We start from the raw sequence: 16,698 nt of genomic DNA, 5'->3' as shown, positions 1-16,698 counted from the left end.
GCGAGGATTGTTTACTTATATTCGAATATTATATGTAGGCAATATGCATCATTGCTTACACAAGAGACATTTGCCGCAATCTCTAGTGCCTGTCGCACGTCATAATTGGTCGCCGCTCACGCCGCTTCCTCTCCTCTCCCCCCGATTTCCGAGGACGGAATAGAGGAGCCAGGAATCCGCTTGGATTTGCACTAACTACAACTTTGCGGCACATTATCCCACACTGGGTGGTCATTATTTTTCTAGGCCAACAATTGATTGTGATTTTTTTTCAGCACCAAGATTGCTTTCAGTCATCGGGTTTCGGTCAGCCAAGTACTATAGCAGTCTCGACCATGTGGGCTAGGGTGCGTAGATATCATCCAGTAATCACATGACGTATGGGCAGGGATTGCCAGATCATGAAAGCTGGCGCCCATGAACACGCGTTGCAATATAAGCGAGCTTCTTATTGAGATAGTGGTTCGGAAACCAATTAACAGAGTCGGATTCAGTATGGTAAGTACGAAGTACATCATATCAGGTACTGTTCTACCGACCATTCAATTGATAGCGCTGCAAGGATTCTAGCTCTTTGTGATTATTGTAGCTTAATACTCTGCACCAAAGCGACTTATGACTTTTTCACACAGGCAGGATGGGTCACCCTTATTAGGCAAAGATAGAGTCGAGGCAAATAGAACCGGGAGTTAGTGATAACTGCCAAATGGCCCTATCATTATCACGAACGTCACGGGTCTGTAGAGTTTGACGAGACCACAATCCTAACGTTGACTACAGTCACTTGATTTCTTGGTTGGATTGACAATGTTGACAGTTGCTACTGTCGTATTTGTATACTATACATCATGGACGTTTGTTTTGGTAAGTATTTGTTCAGTATTCTGAGACCAGAATTCGTCTGATTGGGGTTAATTGGCCCCATATACAAGTAACTAGGGAGAAGCCAGGTTTTAACATGCCGGTATAGCCATTTGTAGACGAACCCCATTTCTTATATTCTCTGTTCCCTCCCAGGGAATGGGCTGTTCGCATACCCGTGATTCTTATTTTGGTTGGTCTATTTGTCGTTGGGAGTTTTGTTGGCAATGTACTCTTACAGTCAGCGAAGAAGGAGAAGCTCAAGCAGCAGGCCAAAAAGAAGGCCTAATAATGAGACAAGAAGACTACTCGATGACCCGGCGGAGTCCACACTCAGGGATGCGGGGTAAAATTGTGAAGTTATATCTAAAATAAATAATACATGAGTAATAAGAATTTGGGATTGCTGAATAGTTGCTGAAACTGGAGTTACCAATTTCAAATAAAGACAATTCTAGGCGCAGATATGATGATAGTAGATTCTTTCTTAATATAAATCAGGGGTAGAACCTAACCCTTATCAAAGATTCTCGGGACTTTGTCGTATTTTCTGAAATTTGTAAATATTGGTTGATAATGAACGTGCTTCGCAAAAATGACCACGTAGATAGAAGCCAATGAGTTTAACACCAGATCCGCTAGCCTGCGTAACAGAGGGAGCAGCACCAGCGGTATCAACAGCAGTAGCTGCACTCAATTGGCCATATTTCCGACAGCATGCATTGCTTTGAGCTGGAAAAATGAGAAAGATATATGAGGATACCCAGGGTGAGTTAGTAGGAACTTTCGAGCTTCTCGATGACTAACAGAAGCTACGTATAAGCAGAAACTACAGAGCTAGTATAAAAGTACCCATTTTAGTTGCATGCATCTTCATCATGTAGCAGGGATTAATTTTATTTATTATCCCTGCAAGCCAAGTTAGAGTATAATTATTTATTTTTGCGAAGAAATGCGCAAAGTATTCTCAGGTCCAGTAATAGGATTACTCAACTATCAGTAATTGAGAACCTCGTTGACACCATTACCTTGCTTGTTGATGCAGCAATAGAGTCGCCGGGTGAAGCAATTTCAAAGGCAAGCCAAGTACAAAAAAAAAAAATAAAGAAACACACAGAGAGCTAAGCAGTAGTCTATTCCTAATTGATCTGTTGAAAGAATCATACGGATATTTGAATACTAAAATCTAAAATATAGTATGCACGTTGGCGGTTCATTATGTATTCCCCGATGACAGTTGAATAACTAGCAGATATTGCCCCTGGCGAGATATTGCAGTGAAGTTGAATAAGTTCTACACCCAAACTCTTGCCCACGCCAACTATGGAGGAGGAGCTATCTGTTGAAGATAGCATAATTGCGACGCGTGCAAGACGTTCCAATGCCGGAAACCGGCTGAGATCACTGCTAGAGGCTGAAGAGCCTTTGGAAGATGAGGAGAATATCTTTATGGAGTTTGAAGATGACCAGGAGTTTGAAATTAAAGAGGATGAAGACGATGGGGAAGACGGAGAAGATGATGAAGGAGAAGATGACAGCGGTAATGAAGGCTTAGGTGATACTGTAGATGTTGATGAAGCAGCTTTGAATGGATCGCAGAGTCAAGATAGGCATATGAAAAACAAGAGATCGCATGATGAAGTAGACGGCGACGCAGATGATTCTAATTTCAGTGATTCTGATGACAGCTCTATTGAGGGTGGTGACTCAGATGAAGATGAGGGTGAAAAAGAACTCCAAAGGAGAAATCGCGAAGAAAAGCGCCAACAGCAAAAACTGAAACAGAAGAAAATGCTCCAATTACCGACATTCAAACAACCTAAAGCGCACACTGTTCAGAAGGCGCCGAAGCTCAAGAAACAGTTTGCGCCATTGAGTGAAAATCTACTAGCAACACATCGAAGAGTTTCGAAACGTGAAGCGACCGTTCGAAATAAGCAAGATATCATTGAACGGCTTCAAGAACAGGAGGCTCGTAAAGCTAATTATGTTGCTCCAGTGGTGAAAAAGGTTCGAAAAATGACACAAGAAGAAAAGTTAGCTGAAGCGAAAATTACTGAGGAGAAGAACACGGCTTCTTTGAATTATTTTTTTGCCCAAGAAGAGGAGAGAAAACAAAGACGAAGGGCTGCAATGCTTGCCAAACGAGTTCCAATGAAATCGTTCATTCGATATATTAGCGCAACAAAGCTGATCCCCCCTAAACGAATATTTAACCGCCGGGCACCAATTACTGTATTTCATGATATGGGAAAGGAAAAGGCAATCCAGGTTATCAGCGAAGATTGTAAACTTGAACGGAAGGACGAGGAAAATTTGAAAGGCGACAACTTAAACAGTGACACGACGGACGAGCATAAAGCTAGTGATTATACCGCTAAGAAGGATAAAGGAGATGACGGAGTCATGGGCTCAGGAACCGCAGATCAAAGTGAAGGATCGGGTACAGGAATTGATGGAGGTAGCGTCACCGAGCCAATGGATGATAGAATGGAAGTTGTTCAAAATCATGATAAATCAAAAGTACAATTTATATATAGGACATCTGATTCTGTATTAGACGGAAATATTGATGCATCGGATAAGAATCCTTCTGAACCTCAACCTCGGATTATTGAGAACCAGCCTAGCCACGTCAAGTCCAAGGTAGAAATCGTAGATGTGGAGAAAGACTTGGAAGCTGACCCCAGTCTTGAGACAGTTGAACAGTCTAAGGATATCCTGATGCAAGATTCTAAAGACGTGGGTAGCTTGGGATTGACCGGACAACAAGACGACTCTAAGGAATCAGAGCCAATTACTTTCGAAGCGTCAGGACAAGAGTCTAACGAGAAGCTCCAAACCGACAAAGATATAAAGGAAGACTCAAAGACTGATGTTGAGAGTGATGAAGTTAGGGTTAAAATTGAGGATGAGAATGAAGAACCTGAAGATGTTGATGTGCCGAAGATTTTGAAGTTACAGGGTCCTTATTCAATACGTTCAAAAAACACTATCAGTTTAGTTAATTTCCCAGAATCAACTGATCTCAGTGACACTAAAACGAAAGTCATTCTTTTTGGACCAGCTTCTCTCACCAGACCCCATCCTCCTAAGCATCGGGGTCCATGTGCAGTAACGGGCCTTCCATCCAAATACATGGATCCACAAACATCCATCCCATACTCAAGTATGGAGGCATACAAAATCCTTAGTCTTGTTAAGAGAGGATTTTTGACATGGAATTGCGAATTTGGAGGTTTATACACAGGACTGCGAGATAGTCAACGCCATGCCAATGGCGTACCAGAAGGATTTTCAGGCTAGTAATTTGTTATTTATTTTAATATTTATTTGTAGAGACTGTTACAAGTTTTATTCAGTGGGGTATTACTTACGCAAATGGTAAATACCCCTACCCACAAAATTCAACATCTATCGCGATAAATATTACTTTTATTGTCTATCCTGAATAATTCATTATATACTCATAGGACGGCTCCGAATCCGAAAGTCAGTTTAATGGATTTGACATAGTACTCCTCAAAATTTTTCTCGACTACCTCTTCTTGACCAACAGGAATTCCAGACCAGTCAACCTTCACAGTAGTCTCTCCCGCTTGAGTCTTGAAGTTAAGGTTCATTTTAGCAAAGTGTCCATCCTTCCAGTCTCTCAAGCGCCAAGTTTGCTCAATTGATTCATTTTCTCTTAGCTTAAGGATCTTACCTGTGATATTACCACCAAATAGCGAATAATCAGATCCTTCAACTGGAGCTATGTCAGGTTTCGAGCGAGTCCAAGCGGCAACCATTTCAGGGTTCGTCAAAGCATTATAAATTTGATTAGAATCTGCATTAAAAACAGGTTCAAAGTGTAATGAAGTGGTGTTATAAGCTGAAGTACCAACAACAGACTTTGGTTCCTTGGGAGTAGCAGATCCACTAGTAGCTTGAGAGGAAGAGGCAGACAACGAGCTATCTGGATGTTGAATATCCTTTCCGTGAGTTTCAATCAAGTCTGGACCAAATCTTCCAAGTAGAGAGCGAAGTTTGGGTACAATTTGTTTACGGATGAGAGCTTTGACAGGCTCTTTTGACGACTTGTCATTGTTGATGGTAATGGAGAAGGTGTACTCGTCTTCTTCTGTGTCGTATGCAATCTCAGGAATGCTAATTTGGCCTGTTACATTCTCCTCATCAGTTGTGGAACCTTTGTAAGTCAATTCCATCTTAAGATCAAACAAGCTGATGACTTTTCCCTTCCTTTGAGAAACATCCACGTCGCCTTCGAGGCTCTTAAGCTCAGTAATTTGCACTTTGGTCTTTCCATCAGAGGACTCAGCAGAGACACCGACTAGCTTCTCGCTGAAGTAGTCTCTAGACCAGTAAATGCAGTTTTTGTCAACCCAGTGCCTACTCAGTTAGTCCAGTCCATGATCCCAATTAACTTGAGGCTCTCAATTCAAAACAAGCCAAGATCCCTGATATAAATAAACTATAGAACCTACCAGTTATTAGGATTGTGAAGAACCATTTTAATTCTCTGTTAAATTCGAGGAGCGGTGCTGTTTCCCTTGGTATGAACTACGGAGTCGGATTAATATTGTCACTACCTAGCCTAGGATTTAGCGGCAGCCTATATAACATCTATGAGACGGAGGTTAGGGTGATATTTGGAACAATCGAGAAACATCGGTGAAGGGTGAGTCCAACTAAGTCGATAAGCTTGTCAGACAGGTATCAAGAAAAGGTGCTGTCACAGGATATAATTGCATACCATATCCCGAAGAAACCTTTTCTATATATATATTTATACATATAAGTTTTTTTATTTAATTATTTATATATTGTTAACCTAGAAGAGAACAATAGACGACGCGGGTTAGAAGCGGCGCATGAGGCTCACGATTCTCCTGAAAACAGTTGTTTTGTGTTCATATGCAAGAAAGAACTTTATATAATATTTTTAATAAGTAAACAAATCATCTCCATTTGTTAGCAGCAGGTACCATGTCGTCGTTTTCTATTGAAGTTCAAGGGAAGAAGTTTGATACTGAGGCAGATATCAGACCCTATTTGGAGAAGCTGGATCAGCTTGAAAATATCAGGGAAGTAAATTTTACTGGTAACTCTTATGGTAAAGGAGCTTGTGAAGCCCTCGCTAAGAGCCTTGCATCCAAAAAAGACCTGGAGGTCGCTAATTTATCTGATATTTTTACTGGTAGAATCCGAAGTGAAATCCCTGATTCCCTGGATGATATCCTTGTTGCATTGTTGAACTGCCCAAAGTTACATACCATTGATCTCTCCGATAACGCATTTGGCATTGCCACTATCGATCCTTTGGAATCATTCTTAGCTAAACACAGTCCTTTGGAGCATTTACTTTTATCGAATAATGGATTTGGCCCATTGGCTGGATCTAGAGTCGCCAATGCATTGGAAAAGCTTGCTGAGGTGAAAAAAGCCAACGGCAGCCCTACCCTGAAGACTGTTTTGTGTGGTCGTAACCGTTTGGAAAACGGTTCTATGGAGGCTTGGGCATCATTCCTAGCTGCACATGGATCTATCCAAGAAATACGATTATATCAGAATGGTATTCGTCAGGAAGGTTTAGAGCATTTGTTTTTGAATGGACTCGCTAAGTCTCCAGAATTAGAAAAGCTCGATCTACAGGATAACACTTTGACTGAAAGAGGCGCTCGTGCACTTAGTAAAGTTTTCCACAATTGGAAAAAACTCAAAGAGTTAGGTATTAGCGACTGTTTACTGTCAGCTCGTGGCGGTGAAATTTTTGCTCAGACCATCGTTGATGGCGAAGAGCTCCCCAATTTAGAGATTTTGAAACTCCAATACAATGAAATCGAATCCAATGGTATTAATTTGCTCAGTGAAGCAATTGCCAAGAAGTTGCCCAATCTGAAGACTCTTGAAATTAATGGTAACAGATTTTCTGAGGATCATGAGGCTGTTGATAGCATCACTAAAATTTTTGAAGACCGTGGATTTGGTGAAATTGATGAGTTGGACGACATGGAAGAGCTTACAGATGATGAAGATGAGGAAGAAGATGAGAATGAGAGTGGTTTCGAGGATATTGTCAAGGATGCAGAAGAAGAAGAGGAAGAAAACGTTGCCCCTGAAAAGAGCGACGAAGTCGATGACCTTGCCGCCAAGATCGAAAAGACGACTATCTAATAATGCATAGTATGAACCGTTTATAATTCGATAGACATTTGTATGTAATTCTACTGATGATAATGAAAAATAAATAATTGAGCATCCAACGTTGTTGGCAGGTATTTTAGGAAATAGCACAGCTATCGTACCAATTAAAATTTCCTTCATATCTTGCTGTGTCTCCTGATATCTTTGCATTCTGCATTAATTTTCTATTATAGCCAATCCTCTTGTCTTTTTCGTACCATCGTCTTTCAAGCCATTTGTCTACTTTTCGCTTTCTCTTAGGAATAACCCTCATATCAAACTTGTGCACAAATACATCGGCCCGAATGTTTTCCGCTGGTTTGTCAGTAAACAAATAATCCCAGAACGTCGGAACCTGCTCAACCCATTTTACGATTGAACTGTGATCTTTGTCGTTAATTGTTTTCCGCAAATAATATGTGATTGTAATATCGTAAATGTAAGGTACCCCAGACTTTCTTAGAAAGGGCAACGATGACGCGAAGCCTAGAAAGCGGGGATAAAGCAAATTTTCTAGTGATTTGGCACCGTTCTCCTTTAGACTCTCTGAATGTCTTCTGACTTTTGACATGCTGCTGGTTTCAACCTCCGGAAAGATTGCGAACCATACTGTTGAGTGTTAGCTATCGTGAGAACAATAAGTGATGTGGTCTTTAACTTACATGGTTCCCCTGAATTAGTAACAGATGTGATTAATCTAGAGACTCTTGCTGGCTTCAGACTCCAATTCGGACCCAAAGTGTATTTCCGGAAGAGGACCAATGGGTGGGGTATTCGAAAGCAGCTGGCCCACTGAAAAAAATGACATCTCGCATTCAATCCATAGCTTCTGGCCAGGGTTCCTAATAAAATATAGTCACTAATAGAGCTGTGATTAGCTGGGTGGTTAGATACTGATAGAGTGCTCCTACTCCAACCGTTAACCTACAAATTACAACAGCTGCTTCTGCAAATCTGATTTGATCACCATAAACGTGGATAGAGAAGGACTGTCTCTTAATAGTAGTTAGCTTCTAGTTCAATCGTATCTGCTTGAGAAAATTCCACTCACCTGAAAATCAGCAACAACATTCCAGAAGTGTTGTAGGTATACAAAGTAAGCCCGTTCCCGTGCCATAGTTGGGAGCAGTCGGCCAATGGGTGCCATAAAAAAATAATATGCAATCCATAGTATTCCCAAATATAACAGTGAAACAGCACTAAAATTGAAATTCATGTTTGCAGATTGTCTCGTGAAAGTTAATGTGATGAGATCTTGGTTTATAGATGTCCATCGCCATCGTGGACCCTGCATATGCATCAGTTATGACATTGTGCACGCCGCAATAAATGCTATCGAAAAAATCCATAATAAGTAAGTTATATAATATTATAATGCAGATAGTATTTTTCTAATAAAGATGGCAGTATGTTAGGAAGAATTTGGAGTCGTGTCAGTAGAGTTTGCCCACCATTGCTCGCACTGCCAAAGCGCATCAGCATAAAGTGGAAACCTTTCCGACGACCAAAAATTCCAGTACCTGCGAATGATATCACGATGCTCGTCTTTCGAAACTTTCCTCGCTGTCATATACACTATCACGGCAATGTGCTGTGACAAGGCCGTATCAAACGGGATGGCAGCAATACTTTCAATGACTTTCTCTCGAAGCGTTTCCATTGAAGTTGAATAGCTTCGCGTGGAAGGGCACCGCTCGAGAGCCATCAGTAAGGAAGCATATTTCCACGCATTTCCAGCACGATCAATGTAAGAATTCTCAGCGTGATCAACCAGAAGAACTTCATTGAGTGCCATCGACACCGCTTCGGGCAAACTTCTAGAATCTTTATAAATTTCTGGAATCAGACGGAAAATATTTCTTGGGCAACCAACCAGAGAAAAGAACTTATCATCAATTGCCTCTCGGTGCCAACTCTCAAAAATAAACGGGCGGTCTTGGGTGGCTATCACGCCTGTAACATCGTACCAATTGAGTAGTGTAACTGCATGTTGAAGACCTGGAGTATTTGTGAAAAGTTCCAGCAATTCTTGTTTGTTTGTACAGTGCAGATCTAGTAATGACCGAGCACCTTGCAAATGGCGATGCCAGTTTCCAAAGGAGCCTTGGCACACATCGAAATAGGTGAATGCAAGAATGGAAAATATAGCTTCGATAACCCCATTGTTTATGAAAGTTTGCAGTTCCTCTATTGCGTTGGCCCTTATTTGAAGAGTATTAAGTTCAGCATCAGGGTTATTCTTGTTGGTGTAATCAAGACATGATGATACAAATTTCCATATAGTAGATAATGTCTCTGATTTGACAAGACCCTTGTGAGAATTGACACTGGTATTTGTCTGCCGAGCATGATTAAATGCCGTCAGAATTGCTTTGATTCCCCATAAAAAGTTGGAGATTCTCATAGGATCCACTTCGTCTTCGTCTTCATTACTTTTTTCATTATCGTCATTTTTATCATTTGGTCCAGGGGTAGGTGTAGATGTGGGTGTAGTGCTTGTTGTAGGGGTTGTTGTAGCAGTAGCCGTAGGGGTATGATCTGGTGCCAGTTCCAAATGGTCAAAAGAGTCAGCCTCTTTTTTAAATGAAAATGAAATGCCCGGCAAGAATGATTTATCAAGATGTGGGGAAGTAGTTGGAAATGTGTAAGAAAATGATTCTCCAGGGTCATTATTATCGACCGCATTTGAATCATTTGTAGAAGTAGCAGTTCCTTGAAGATTAGTGACATGCATAGCGGATGGTTCTGAACCACGAGAATTACCAGTGCTATTAACACCCGTTGAATATGTAGTTGCTTGAGATGACTGTTGTGGGTCTGGCACTGTTAAACTTCTGTCCCATGTGTGTGATACTTGTACCGCAGAAGGAGGAGAGATTGATGGATTGGATTCATGTTTAACTGCAACTGATCCAAATGCATAGTTATATGAGAGCTGAGTATGTGAATCACTGATATTGTTTGAAGGCAAGCTATGAGTTTTGAGAATGTTAAAGGTGCGACTACTGTCACCTCTTGCGTTAAGAGCAGCCAGGCTTCCATCATTTGCGAGGGCATCCGAGCCGGCAGTCGGATTCACTGAAACGACTGAATTACTAGTGCCACTTAGAGTATTCTTATTCTTTTGGTGACCCACCAAATGGTGCTCTACAGGGGTGCTCCAAATAAGTCTTGCAGGGTAGCCCTCACAACGAATATTTGCATCAACACATTGTGCACATGATGGCCTATTTAAGTCACACTTGACTCCTCTATGACGACATGTAAAACAATCACGATCCCGCCTAATACCTCTGGGTTTACCTTTTTTTAAAGGTAGTTGTTTTTTAATCCCATTTCCACTAGTCTTGGACTTTTTTGGACTCGTATTATCACCAGTCATGAGGTTCCATTAGTAGATGTCTGAAAACTATGGTCAACCAAATGTCAAGTAAAAACAAATAGCTCAAAGAAACAAAATAGAAAGAAAGGAGAAACCAGAAGGTAAAGAAGAAATAATAACTGAAAGGGCCTCTAAAGATAACTGTTGGTGGCCGAATCTAATTGGTTCTATGAAGCAATGCTTCGTCCCTCTATAAAAACAAGACAATATTTTAAAATTCCAAGCAAATAATAATCGAGTAAACTAAATTCCACTTCAAGCAAATTCCAATCTAGCTTTCGTTTCACAAATTTAACGAATTACTCCTACTTATATCACTTCACCAGTTGTTGACATTACCGGATACTGCGCAGGACAATGACGTGGTGGGGGTGACTATGCAGATTGGGGGTGAATCTAACGGCCGAGACCAATAAAAAATGTGATAATTATATCCTGATAATGTATGATGGAATTATTAGATAATATCTGTCCTATGTAGGGTAGAATCTTTGTCAAAAATAATTTTGAGAGTATACCGATACTGGACAAAGAATAAGAACTGGGAACCAAAACACAGGCGGACGGCAACCAAACGGCACAGGGGAAGGCATTAATCACTAGTTTTATTTATCACGCTTAAACACTATTTCTCCACATACGGCTGACTATTTCAGCGCATCGTAGTTGTCAGTTAGCAGAGCCGTTATCGTAAGACAACTAATAGATCTTCTATCTTTCACAAGGCCAACAATATATATATCAAGGTAAATGAAGTTGAAAGAATTTTATAAGAACAACAGTCGGAAAAGAAAAAAAAGCAAGTAAGATAATGGCTTAGGCATGCAGATAAGCTCCAAGAGTGGATCTGGTGCACCACCGAAGTTTGGTTATCATAATAATGGTAGCGGCCCACCCTTTTTTTCGCATAGTTTCCACTCAAACTATATTTTGAAGAAAGCTTCTTCAAGATTTAATGTTGGCTTTAAACCAAACTACAAACTTAAAGTGTACCTACAACTAACCATCGACACCTGATTGTACAAGTATTAAGTAGAAAGCGGTGCAGGAACACTTGATCGACGTCCCTGATCGCCAGACGACCAATAAGCCCCTATTTTCAGAACAAAAACAGGGGGAAAGGTTGAAGTTCGAGCTTGTAGCTCCCATGAAATTAAAATTTTACACAGCTCAGCTTTTCCCAAAGTGGTCCATACTGAAATTCCCCTATCCAATATAAGAACACCCATCAATAGCGGCCAATATTATGGTACCCTCAAGAGGTACCCAGTGGCTCAGGATATACCCTTCGATCGCAGTAGTTAATGAAACCATTCTATGAAATTGGACAAGAGGAAGTCAATTACGTCAAGTTTACCCAGCTATTTACTATAGAAATTGTCCTTTCTACATAGCCAAACTATCCAGATCACGTGAATGATGACAGCCGGGTAACTTGAATGTATTTGCCCTAACCACATGAATCGTCTAAGGAGCCAATGTCGATAGTGGGAGGTACGATTGGACAAGAGCAGGAACCCCGAGGGCATCAAAGCTCGAACCTATTAGTACAAGCTTTTGCAAATAGCAGAATATCGATCCAAGGACAAATATAGATGTTACCTAAAGTGTTGGTTCCAACGCTTCTAGCCTCTATTGGCACATTGAGTGGATTGGCATCTGCCTTTCAAAATACGGTGCCATTCATTGTCATATCCAACACTAGAGGGCCTTCTTCCACGCATCAGTCGGAGTTCTCTGGTCTCGAAACACCCAAGTCGTGGTCATTGGTTAGTGTTGTGGAAGGTGTAGAGGGGTTGGTTAAATCTTGTTCGTATGATACATATATTGTTGTCAAACAGTACAATGCCCAGGACTCCGACTTGTCAATCTCCAATATGCCACACTTGGCAGACCTAGCTAATAATGCTAAGTACACTAAGAAGTTCGAGTCATTGTATTCTGATAAAAACGTTCCTTATCTGACCCAGTTCCTGGTGTCGAATTATATTACCAATACTTGTCCTGTTGAAGTCGTTCGTGTTGATGGCGATACAGGATCTGTCGACGCCAATATTCATGTCGATGCCACTCCCAGACTTTACGAATTGGAGATGCCTATTGAATCCTATGACAAAGATATTCGCGCCAAGGTAGTTAGAGACACTGATAACATTATTTACTCCATTATTTCGACTTTGCCTTCACCCAATTTTGTTGTCATCTATAGTGGTGAAGTCCAACCTGAAAACTTGATTTTCAGCGATTCATCTCAACAGAATCCGAAGATATCGGTCAGCGTTGAGGATGTGCTTGAAGAGAGTACTAAAACTAGTGAAGTTAACAACAGCGATGCTACTAAACTGACTGTAACTCACGCATCTGCTTCATATACCTCACTGTTTCACGACTACCAGTTCTTCTCCCCTGGTGTATGGATGGGCTCTCTCGTTTCTGTTCTTTTCCTCACTATTTTGTACATTGCTTTATCATGGCTCTCAAGTCTTCAAGTATCATACAAGGCTTTTGAACCCGCTCCAGTTTCGTACTCTGAGAAGCATTAATGTCCTTTTCATATATTTTATCTATATATCTAATTTCCAAGTTTAGCATAGACATTTGAGCTGATATCCCCTTTCATAATCGAAGTATGGCTTAGCCAAGCTTCTAATGGTGGGTCTTTATAGCCAGCCTGGACTGAGTTGTAAAAAAACATTAACAGTAAAACGCCGGAGGCACAGTCTTGAAGCTTAAGAGTCATTCAGTTTTTCATTTTTTAGACAATAATAATTACATGCACAAGACGAATTATAACACAAGAATTATTATATTTAGTCTCCTCTGGTTCTCTTGGCTTGTCTCTTGCCAGTACCTCTGACCTTAAGACCACGGTTCTTCTTTTGGGCTCTTTGGATCTTGGAAACCTTCTCGATCTTCTCGGCAAAACCGTATCTAACAAGACGGTAACGAGGCTCAAACTTCTTAAGGGCCTCAGCAGAGTCGTAGATCAAACCGAAACCAGTGGACTTACCACCACCATATTGAGTGCGGAATCCGAAGACAGAAACAGCATCCTTTTCGGTCTTGTAGATAGTAGCGAGCTTCTCACGGAGTTCGTCCTTGGAGACGTTAGCTCTGTTGGGGTGGAGAACGTCAATAACAAATTGACGACGTCCCAAAAGGGGGTTTCTGATGAACTTTCTGGTTCTGATAGTAACAGCCTCACTCTAATTATAATGTTAGTCTTTTTAGGGCCTTTGTATGCGCTATGGTAACAGATATTAGAATAGTATGAGATCAAGAAAATTGGTAGTAAACAAGAGATTGCTGGTTGGCATATTTGACTTGCGAGCTGCGCTTATCGTTTAATTTTTGAATATGTTGCTCTCCTTGTAGTTTTGATAACTTCGACTCTAAACTTCAACCGCAGTACCTTTATAATTCGATTAAAAATAAATAGGATGTCCACGAAAATTGTGCCACATTGCAAAACGTCTGTCTAATATCCTCTAATTATTCATTTTCGAAAGATCCTGGAAGCAGTACATCGTGGACGGCCAGTTACTTCGCAATATTACTCGAAAATTCTTCTTTCAATCCTCGTATCAACATTCACTACAATCATGACATATACTTTCTAATATCTATTACCCATTCCTGATTTAAACGTACCATCTTGATTTGTTGTATACTTTGGTTCTGTCGACGGAGATACTAAGGTACACTACTTGAGTACTATGTTCGCAGGTTTAGTGATACTCTTCGAGTCCTTTGGCTGTGAGTGGAAAATCACTTGCATAATACGGGCGTACTTGCTAGCATGCATTGTGACTCAAATTTCCTAAATAGGAAACTTTGGATTATAATGTAGACGAGGGTTGGGTACCGTAAAGTTCTGAGCATGAGCCGATAGTCATCAAGTAGAGAGTGGAGTTTTGTTGTTTGCATTGAGTGATTATTTTGAATGAGATAGATTGTGTCTATAGCATTATATGCCAACTAATATTCGTACAAGCTTGAAAGGGATCAAGCAATTCACTGTATATCTTGAGTTATTCTTCTAGTAGTAAAAATAAATTCTACCTAATTATATAACATAGGACAATAGAGATTAATAACGGTACTATCAGTCAATCACCCCCGTAAATGTATGTATGGTATGGACTCATGCACGATTAGTGAGTAATATGACATTTGTACCTGAAGATAAGATAAGCACGTATACAGAGTCTCTAGGATCTGTATTTAGATTTCAAAGAACTATCGCGATATTTTATATCAAGGCAACGTATAGTGTTTGGTGTCTCGAAGACAATCCAATCGTTCAAGGAATTTAAAGCTCTAGTTATGTGCCCATGTTCTTGTAAACTACGTATAAATGTTGGTCCAATTTCTGTTGCCTATCTAGTTTGAGTCCTGGAAAATATTAGAATCTCACCATTACTTATCAAGAGTTGAAAAGCCAAAGTGAATCCTGGTTTCAATTATTGTGAGTTACGGTTTAACGGCGATTGTGATTTTGCGGCCCGAAAAGCATTACTAAAAGCGGTGAATAGCCATAACCCTAAGAGGTGTGCAGTTAAGTTCGCGAACTTAACTGTGCGATTTCCATCAGTAATTAGGACTACTAAAGGTGAGCAACGGGCGACCTTGATAACAACAATGCCAGGGGTAGAGTCTAATAGCGGTGAGTAGACCATTATACATGGGACGACAGGAGTAATTGATTCTCAGTTGCAGATACTAACGCGAGCCAGAGCTAAATGAGGAGGCGCGCTTGAAGCAGGAGAGCCAGGACAACGAAAAGATTGCAAACGAGGGTAAGTCACTAGCGAAGAGTGCTCTTTAGGCAGCTTGGTGTTTAGCCTCTAAAATTCAAATGGCACGTAGCAAGGGGCATGTCTGGAAATTTAGTGGCTAAGATCACTTATCATAATCAGCGCTAACTAGGTTCTAGAATACAAGATTTGGAAGAAGCAGTCTCCCTTTCTATATGACGTACTGGTCACAAGAGCACTAGAATGGCCCACTCTTACTGTACAATGGCTCCCAGAAACATCACAAAGTGACTTTTTCACAACATCGAGCCTTCTTTTGGGCACCCATACATCACAAAATGATCATGACTTCGTCGAGGTCGCTAAAGTGGATATCCCCAAGAGTGATTACAACGGTACACAGGGAACTATTCTAAACAAAGTGGACGTAATTCAGAAAATTGACCATGAAGGAGAGGTGAACAAGGCTCGTTATTCTCCTAAGAGCCCCAATGTCATTGCTACATTATCACCTTCCGGTGACACTTTGATATTCGATAGACATAGATTACCAGAGCGGTCTGAAGACCATATTAGTAGACCCTATCTACGGCTCAAACATCATACTAGTGAAGGCTGGGGCCTGTCGTGGTCCCCTTTCGATAGTGGAAAGTTGGTAACTGGCTCTGAAGATAAGACAGTGGCTATTTGGGATATAAGTAAAAGTGGGGAAGAAGGTGAAGGTGCCATTGTCAAGCCAATTGAAGTTATCACCACCTTTGATGCTATTGTAAATGACGTGAGCTGGTCTCCAAAACTACCGACAGTATTTGGTGTTGCGGGGGAGGACCAAAGCATCCGTATTTTCGACACCAGATCTTTGCGGTCGTCAGTCTTTGCTTTTGAAGAATGCCACAAAGGGGCTATTAATGGGCTAGATTTCAATCCCTTTCATGAACACATTTTTGCTACAGCATCATCGGACGGGCAAGTTGGTATATGGGATTTGAGAAAGGGTTCGCAGCCTCTCAGCAAGCTTGAGGGACATTCATCAGAAGTATCTGGCGTCGAATGGTCTCCACATGACTCTTCTGTACTTGCTTCTGCTGGCTATGATCGTCGTGTAAATATCTGGGATCTCAGTCTTTCTGAAGTGGAGCTTTCGTCGCAGGAGCTAAATGAGGGCCCGCCCGAACTACTGTTCATACATGGCGGCCATACGAATAAGATATCTGACTTTTCCTGGCATCCTGAACTCCCGTGGGTAATTGCTTCAGCCTCAGAAGATAATGTGGTACAAGTTTGGAAAGTCGCTGGTGCTATTGCTGACAAACCTCTTGAAGAGGAAGAAGAGCAGGCTAACGAGGAAGATTAGATGTATTTTACTTTATATTATTTTATTTTATTTTATTTTTGTCTGCATAAATCTCTCGGTATCTGGGTGGGGCCCCGGACTCTCGCTTTGGTCGAGTCGAAGGCATAAATAGCTCTGTTCATATCGTTTCGTTTCATAGGAGATTCACGGAACTCGAA

The 16,698-nt window shown here is 41.0% G+C and overlaps 6 protein-coding genes across 6 annotated transcripts; 4 read left to right on the top strand and 2 right to left on the bottom strand.

Annotated features, from left to right (window-relative positions):
• Positions 1–2,184: 2,184 nt before the first annotated feature.
• Positions 2,185–4,167, top strand: VPS72 (putative vacuolar protein sorting protein; the record flags this gene model as incomplete). The annotated part of the gene is made up of 1 exon (XM_018878658.1): positions 2,185–4,167. One exon carries the CDS (start codon positions 2,185–2,187, stop codon positions 4,165–4,167), a length of 1,983 nt encoding a protein of 660 aa, XP_018735939.1.
• A 161-nt stretch (positions 4,168–4,328) lies between these two features.
• AHA1 (Aha1p) lies at positions 4,329–5,069 on the bottom strand (the record flags this gene model as incomplete). The annotated part of the gene is made up of 1 exon (XM_018878657.1): positions 4,329–5,069. The coding sequence occupies one exon, from the start codon at positions 5,067–5,069 to the stop codon at positions 4,329–4,331; it is 741 nt and encodes a 246-aa protein (XP_018735938.1).
• A 781-nt stretch (positions 5,070–5,850) lies between these two features.
• On the top strand, positions 5,851–7,038 carry RNA1 (Rna1p; the record flags this gene model as incomplete). Its single annotated transcript, XM_018878656.1, has 1 exon — positions 5,851–7,038. One exon carries the CDS (start codon positions 5,851–5,853, stop codon positions 7,036–7,038), a length of 1,188 nt encoding a protein of 395 aa, XP_018735937.1.
• A 1,420-nt stretch (positions 7,039–8,458) lies between these two features.
• AWJ20_1750 (uncharacterized protein) lies at positions 8,459–10,429 on the bottom strand (the record flags this gene model as incomplete). Its single annotated transcript, XM_018878655.1, has 1 exon — positions 8,459–10,429. The coding sequence occupies one exon, from the start codon at positions 10,427–10,429 to the stop codon at positions 8,459–8,461; it is 1,971 nt and encodes a 656-aa protein (XP_018735936.1).
• A 1,595-nt stretch (positions 10,430–12,024) lies between these two features.
• AWJ20_1749 (uncharacterized protein) lies at positions 12,025–12,972 on the top strand (the record flags this gene model as incomplete). Its single annotated transcript, XM_018878653.1, has 1 exon — positions 12,025–12,972. The coding sequence occupies one exon, from the start codon at positions 12,025–12,027 to the stop codon at positions 12,970–12,972; it is 948 nt and encodes a 315-aa protein (XP_018735935.1).
• A 1,582-nt stretch (positions 12,973–14,554) lies between these two features.
• Positions 14,555–16,540, top strand: HAT2 (Hat2p; the record flags this gene model as incomplete). Its single annotated transcript, XM_018878652.1, has 2 exons — positions 14,555–14,560; positions 15,374–16,540. 2 exons carry the CDS (start codon positions 14,555–14,557, stop codon positions 16,538–16,540), a joined length of 1,173 nt encoding a protein of 390 aa, XP_018735934.1.
• Positions 16,541–16,698: the final 158 nt, after the last annotated feature.

Source organism: Sugiyamaella lignohabitans, chromosome A (genome assembly GCF_001640025.1).
Source record: "Sugiyamaella lignohabitans strain CBS 10342 chromosome A, complete sequence".
Lineage (NCBI taxonomy): Eukaryota > Fungi > Ascomycota > Dipodascomycetes > Dipodascales > Trichomonascaceae > Sugiyamaella > Sugiyamaella lignohabitans.
The sequence above is the reverse complement of the archived record's forward strand: the minus strand, read 5'-3'. Positions and strand labels throughout refer to the sequence as shown.